Source organism: Pseudorasbora parva, chromosome 13 (genome assembly GCF_024679245.1).
Source record: "Pseudorasbora parva isolate DD20220531a chromosome 13, ASM2467924v1, whole genome shotgun sequence".
In the NCBI taxonomy this organism is placed as follows: Eukaryota; Metazoa; Chordata; class Actinopteri; order Cypriniformes; family Gobionidae; genus Pseudorasbora; species Pseudorasbora parva.
The window spans coordinates 21,352,978-21,360,706 of NC_090184.1; the positions used below are offsets into that span (position 1 = coordinate 21,352,978).

At 38.8% G+C, this 7,729-nt stretch overlaps 1 protein-coding gene across 1 annotated transcript; it reads right to left on the reverse strand.

The window, feature by feature from the left end:
- Positions 1–3,332: 3,332 nt before the first annotated feature.
- fzd10 (frizzled class receptor 10) lies at positions 3,333–6,873 on the reverse strand. Its single transcript, XM_067413462.1, has one exon. It carries the CDS (start codon positions 5,751–5,753, stop codon positions 4,011–4,013), a length of 1,743 nt encoding a protein of 580 aa, XP_067269563.1. The 5' UTR covers positions 5,754–6,873; the 3' UTR covers positions 3,333–4,010.
- Positions 6,874–7,729: the final 856 nt, after the last annotated feature.

Here is a 7,729-nt window from a genome sequence, read left to right on the forward strand (position 1 = left end):
AAAGCGAATCAACATAATTTGCTTGCAGTATTTTGTTTAATGGAACTGGTTCTGAATAAGAACCAGTTCCCAACCCAATTCACTCATTAAACAATTATTAGTAATGATGTAAAATGTGTTGTAGCAAAATAGGGAATGTGTATGAGTTTGTTCAACTGAAACTGAATACCTGAGAAGCTAAATAATGACTGTTTACCAGTCAAACAGATCAACCTAGATAAAGCTGGCAGGACACTGGCTCTCATTCTTTCAGATGTGCAGAGCACTGAATGTGGCATTAAAACGAAACGGCTGCTGTCCTTTACACTTCAGCTTTTACCTCACTTCAAAAACAGCTCCATCTTCACATTGTGAACCCATCTTTAAGTCGCAACTACAGAAAGCTAGTGGGGAAGAAAAAAGGGAAAGGGAAAAAGTGAGATAGTCTTTAGAAGAAGGCGGAGTGGTAACTGTCATTGATATTTACAGTTCGACTCACACACCCCAGGGCCCAGAGTCCAGGTGGCCCTTAAACAGCCTGGTGTGTACACGTGTGTGTATGTGTTTGAGAGACGGGGGTGGTGTGACAGAGTATAACAGAAGTGTGTGTGTGTGTGTGTGTGTGTGTGTGTGTGTGTGTGTGTGTGTGTGTGTGTGTGTGTGTGTGTGTGTGTCAAACGAGGCCTCTCTGATTCATGTGCCTGAATTTTGAAACACTACAAGGACTTTGTAGAGACTTGAATACCCCCTGGGCAAAGTACAGAACACACACTTCACTCAATCCTTCTCATCAGATCAGACCTGTTTTAGATCTTTTTCACACACACATACACACACTTTCACACACTGCTGCACTTGACACCTAAAGTGAGCTTTTAAAGGGCAGAGAAATTGTCCAAACATACCATAATCTTTTAATGACGGAAAGTGTAATAAATGGCAACCTAAAAAATCTTTGCAGTTAGCTGTTTGTTGTATAAAGGCTTAGTGAGCTTTAATATTTTGAACGAAAAATGTTTTTGATTCCCCGTCAATACTTGGATATACATATATCATTTAATTTCATCTTTGAAGAAGGTAGACAGTAATTATTTGAAATAGGCTGGCAAAACATCTCATGTTTAAGCTTCTATTAGTGCATTTCCTGTATGAACATTTCAGATCAAAGTCAACATGAGGTTGAACTTAAAACGCCAAATTAAATTCTGAGTAAATCTATTTACAAAACAGGAACATTAAGATCGAAGACGGCTCAAAAGACACCTGATGATCTGTGTGCATTTCTAGGGGAAACAAACTGCTTTTTATGAAATCAGTAATGTGATAATTTAATAAGTAAGCATTTGATTCTTTAAATATATTTCTTCATTTCATAACACAAATAGGACATGATAGGGCATGTACTAAGATTGATTTCCTTTTTTGTTGTATGTTATAATTTTTCTCCAACTGTGCAACGCCTGAAGGTCAGCCTCACCTGTCTATGCAAATGTGCTCAAAGGATTCAAGTTAATGACAGGTGTGATTATCTTACTAAAGGGCGTAATGTTAAATATACTTCTGTTTTCTCTAGACAAACAACCTTAAGGCTCATTGTGTGTTTCATGAACTTAAGTTTCTCGGGTCAATCAAGTATTAAAGTATTAATGACATACACTTATGAGTACACACAGACAGAGCAACCCGATCACACATAAATGCGTATAAATAGTACGAGTGTGCAATGTCATGGAATGTATACGCCCAAACTCATTTTGGCGTGCATATGATACGCTGTTTTTCGCGTGCATATGATACGCACTTTATGGCGTATATATGACACGCGCTTGGGTAGGTTTAGGGTAGTGGGGCGTATATATGACACGCGCTTGGGTAGGTTTAGGGTAGTGGGGCGTATATATGACACGCGCTTGGGTAGGTTTAGGGTAGTGGGGCGTATATATGACACACGCTTGGGTAGGTTTAGGGTGGTGGGGTGGGGGGTTCGTATGTATAATACGCCATAAAATGCGTATCATATGCGCGCGAAAAACAGCGTGCCATAGACACGCCAAAATGAGTTTTGGCGTATACATTCCACAACATTGCACACTCATACTATTTATACGCATTTTTGTGAGAATACCCTGGACAGAGAGACAGACAGACATGACTAGATAGATAGATAGATAGATAGATAGATAGATAGATAGATAGATAGATAGATAGATAGATAGATAGATAGATAGATAGATAGATAGATAGATGTCAATACTTGACAATATCGTCAATGTTGATGTGGTCTCAGAAGTTTATGATTAATTTTAAAATTTAAAGCATTAATTTATATATGATTGAAGGAACTTTCTGAGAGATCTATTCTGAAATAGCGAAAAAAAGGGCACTGTTAAATCAAGGCAACACTTCAAAAATGACCCAATTTAACGTTACAAATAATACCAAGATAAATAAAAGCCAAACCTGGATACAAAAATAAAACAAACTTTAAAGCCCTTTACTATTGTTTACCAATGAAACATGGAAGTGAATAGTTTAATTTTAATAAGATATGAATCTGAAAGCCAGGGCATTTTAAAAAGAGAGAGAATAAAGGTCCTATATTACACATTTCTTGAAAACCTTTGATGTCATTAAAGTTATAAAGCTATATAAATAATCTACTTATTTCTCAGTAGGCATTGTGAGAATCAAAGGTCTGAGTATGGTTGTTCTAATTAACCCTGTTCTACTCAAAAACATAAAAGCAGAGGCCCAAAGTACATCAGAGCTGAGACTGAGGCCTGAGATTGGGTCTCAAGTTAGTATTTCCTCTCTTATGATGTTTGTAAAATAATTAGGAACATGGCAAGATTACTGCATGTTGCTCATCCTAATGTCTTAACCCAATGGATTAATCATACGTGTTTCTGCAACCTTGAAGAAATAATTTACCGAAAAATTTAAATTCTGTCATAATTTACTCACCCATGTTTTTTACTTGGAAATAAAGAATATCAATGAGGTTCTGTGTTGTTGTGGACTTTCATTATCTCTTTCATTGTATTAGACTTGAAAGAAGGCTATACAGGTTCGGAACGACGTGAGTGTGAGTAAATGATGATGGAATTTTCATTTTTGGGTAAAATATCCCTTCAAGGTTTTGAGGTTTTTAGCTTAGGGATGTTTGGTAAGGTATGACTGATGAAGAATATTAATTGAATTTAGTGATTCCCAGGAGACGTATCTCTAAGATTAGATTAAAATGAGACAGAAAGCTTCATGAAGTAAAAAACTTTCCAACTATACACAAATAATTAAAGCATTTCCTTTTCATTTCAAACATTTAAAACTAAAATGTTTTATTTATTCTTATAAAATATGAACCTTTAGAAATATACACAAATGTATGTAGGACATTAAAAAGAGCTTGGTATAACAAAACAAACCAGGGGGCATGAACTCACTGTACAAAACAACTCAAATAACAAGTTTTCTCTTTGTGTTGGCAATATTTAGTGCTTAAAGATTTACTTTGTTCTATGAAAAGGCCTAAAAATAGGCAGTTCATTCTCTGCCGAGGCCTTTTTGAGCAGCTGCACTCCAATGTCAATGTAGTTGTATGTGACACGGCCTTCATTTCCATAGAAAAGCCACACAACTGTGCCATGGAGGAGCCGCTTTTCCCAGAGCCATTCACACCCATTGTTTGTCGAGTCCTTTCATTGTCTTTAATCAGCCCTACAGTATCAGAGTCCCTTTCTCTCTGTCACTAAGGGAAACAACTATTGCACATGACAAGATACAGGCATCCCAATGACAGCAATAGGGACTCGCTCCCTTTTTCTTTGTTTCACAAAACGGTCCCCAAAGTCTGCAAAGTTTCAGATGTAGTACAAGCACTAAGAACTGAAAAAAACTGTTGGGGATGTTGTATCTGAAGTTTGCATAAAATAAATATGAGCATTGTTGTGTTGTTTGCTGGCTTGTTTCTTTATAAAAGAGTTTGTTTAAGTCCAGCATTTCTTGGCCATTCATGTGTATGGAGGCCCAGCTCATACACAAGTTGCAGGAGGACCTGCTGGTTCGTACTTGGCTTTATGTCCTTTGAGTGCAGGATGAGGCTTGAGGTAAGGTCCACTGCCTGTGAAAACACATGCGGCCTTCCTCCTTGTCTTCTTCTTAAGTTTGCGGCTGAAAACGTTCTGCCAAGACTGCAGCGTTTTGGAGGTCCAGATCCACATGCCGCTGGTGATGCCCACCACCAGCAACATGAAAATCTTAACCATGAAGATCTCCACGGCTGGGATGGAGCTCTTCATCACACACTCCTCACCACTCTTACTGTCCTCAGTGCACTTTTGCTCTCCTGCTAGAATCTTCCAATAATCCATGTTGAGACGCTCGTAAAAATAGCAGGCGATGACGCAAGTGGCGGGGACTGTGTAGAGCACAGAGAAGACGCCAATCCTAACCATCAGCTTCTCCAGCTTATCCGTATTCTCTCCTTCAGTCTTCATGACCTTACGGATGTGAAAGAGTGCCACAAACCCTGAAAGCAGAAAGGATGTGCCAATGATGAGGTAGCAAGACAGGGGAATAAGAACAAAACCGGTCAAGGCTTTGACATCCATGCTGCCCACGTAGCAGACCCCTGTGAGCTCATCTCCTGCCACCTTCCTCATAACCAGGATCATGATGGTCTTAATGGCTGGTATGGCCCATGCTGCCAGATGGAAGTAGCTGCTGTTGGCTTCAATGGCTTCATGACCCCATTTTTTCCCAGCAGCGAGGAACCACGTGAGAGTAAGAATGACCCACCACAGGGAACTGGCCATTCCGAAGTAGTAAAGAATGAGGAAGTCTATAGTGCAGCCAGTGCTTTCCAAACCTTCCTGGATAATGTACTGAACGCCGCTGTCACGATCACAGGCCACGTTTTCCACCCCCACAAAAAGTCTTATAAGAAAGCCCACTGAATAGACGCAGTAAGACATTGACAGGAAGATGATGGGGCGCTCAGGGTACTTGAAGCGCTGTGGATCGATGAGGAAGGTAAGGACAGTAAAGGCACTAGAGATGAAGCACAGGATGGACCAGATGGCAATCCACACCATGGAGAAGCGCTTGTCACTCTGGCTCCAGTACACATCAACATTGGAGTAACACTTGGGGGCACAGGACTCACTCTTCTGTACATAATGAAACTTTCCAGGGTTGCTGCATGTTGTCTTACCAACCCGCTCCTTAATAGGGAGTTCTTGGCTGTTACCTGACCGAGGGGGTCGGGAGTCTGGCGGCTGAGTGTGGGATCCTTTTGGGGGCTCATCAGTGCCATTGTTAGGTGCCTCCATACAGAGGTAATTAGGGTCATTCTTATTCGGCAGTCTGGAGCAGTCCAGGGACTCAGGCCAGTGAAAGTTAAAATGCTCCATGATGGGAGAACACTTCTGCCTCGCCTGCTCGCACATTACTCTGCATGCTGGGATGGGTGTGGATACCTGCTCCGTGCACATGGGAGCGTAGAGCGAGCACAAGAAAAACTTTAGATGGCTGTGACAGCCAAACTCAATCAGCGGAGCAAACTCATGCAGCTTTATGGCTGCCTCACTTTGATCTTCATGTCCCATTAAGTTAGGCATAACTGTCAAGTTGTAGCCAATATCTTTACAGAGTGGAATAGCAATCTCCTGGCATCTTCCTTCGCCTGGCCGGTCTGGGTCGATGGAACTGATAGCGGAACAAAATCCAGCCACGCACAGCAGCACAAGGCTAAGTCCAACATTTACAGCAAACATTGTCTTTCAATATTAACTCATCTAGTGGGAATTATTCTTTAAAAAAAATACTTGAAAAGTTGCTTCATTATCACTCTTCGTTGTTGTAGCTGAAAAAAAATGTATCCTAAGAAATGAGAAGGGTGTTGTTGAATTAGTACAAAAGGAAACGTTTTCCTTCGCGAATCAATCACACTGAGTCAGTAACTCAGATTCTAAACAAGCAGTTCAGCTAAAAAAAAATCTGTCAAAAAATCTTTAGACAGATGAGAAATATTAGAAAGCTTTCACCATACAGAGAGATTTTACAGTTTTTTGTTTTGTTTTTGTTTTGTTGTTGTTGTTCAGTTCCCAGTTCACGGATGATAATTCCTTTTAAAAAAAGAAAAAAGGCTCTTGTCTCCTGTGTGATATTGCTGACGGTCTGTTTCTCTAACAAAAGTGCACTTACTTTTCAATTCGCTCTCGCGCTACTTTCCTCATTCATCCTCCGCAAAGTGTATCCAAACTGACCAAACTAAAGGCACAGCGTCATTTTATCACAGTCATCTGAAAAATTAATGAATGAATCCGCTTGGCAAACGTGTGAATATTCACTTCAGCTCGTCTCCAGACGCTCCGTTTATCCGTCAGGAGTTGTTCGCTGCCTCGCACGCTGTATGTGTCTGAGCTCCTCCGCCACCGTCCTGAACTAACCTGCCAAAAGATCCGCCTTCAAAGACAGCTGTTTTACATAAGAAAGCCCAAACTGACACACTGATTATCCTTAAACCCTGCGGAACTGGCTGTGCATGTAGACCTTAAATCCTCGTTGCCACTTTACCACAGGATCACAGTAAATTACTCACTGGCCATTTGTTGTTGTTGTTGTTTTCTCCCTCAGATGAAATCCCTCTGATGATTTACGATACACTTTTCGGCGCAAGTCAGCGATAAATCTCTCACCGAGGACGACCAAAAGGATTCAGTGGCTTTCCAGTTGAGATGTGTCCCCTTTCTCTCTACAACTGACGATTTTCACGCTCCGACCATTGTGGGAAGAGAGTGAAGAGAGAGTTTTTATTCCTTGAAATTCCCCTCGTTTTTTATTGTTGACTGAACTAGAACTGATGGGTGGAAGTAGGCTATATGATTCTTTACTCTCACCTCACGCAATACGAATGACAAAAAATGAAACCATTTGTCTTTTAGAACATTATTAATAAAGATAAAGACCAAGTTAATGATCAAAAACTTTAGCTAATTCATCTAGACAAACTTTTGCATAAGTTAGAATGAAAAGTTTAAATATATAAATATATATTCTTTATATGATATATTTATATTATATTCTATATATAATATTTATTCTATAATATATATATATATATATATATATATATATATATATATATATATATATATATATATATATATATATATATATATATATATATATATATAAGAATGGTGGTACAATTAATAAGTAGGTATACATAAATATTAGAGACTTTTTAACACTTTGCTCAAAAAACATAAATCACATTTGTAGCCTACATGATTTGATAGGCTATACATAAATTGAACTATAAGTTGTAAGAACAGTGGTTCATCAAGCATCATAATTGTTCACATCTTGTTCACATCTGTTTTTAACACAGTTTTCAAAATTAAGGTAGGCTTATAACAGTAATTCATGTTACAAAATCAAAGACCACAGACCTCATTTTATTCATAAATCAAAAATGTAGGACTACTACAAACATGTTTACTGGATACTCCACAGCCTTTCTTCTGACATAAACATGTTTTTTAATAATGTGTTATTTTAATATTGATAAATACATTATTTTAATAATGTTTCATGTTGACATGTCTTGCTTGTCACAAATGAACAATTCACTTCAATGCTCAAGAAACAAAGACTGTGTTGTGCCAGAAATCACATTATACACAACACTGAGTTCTTTTATAAATCCTCTGACCTTTTCAAAAGATTTAAATATATATGTAAAATG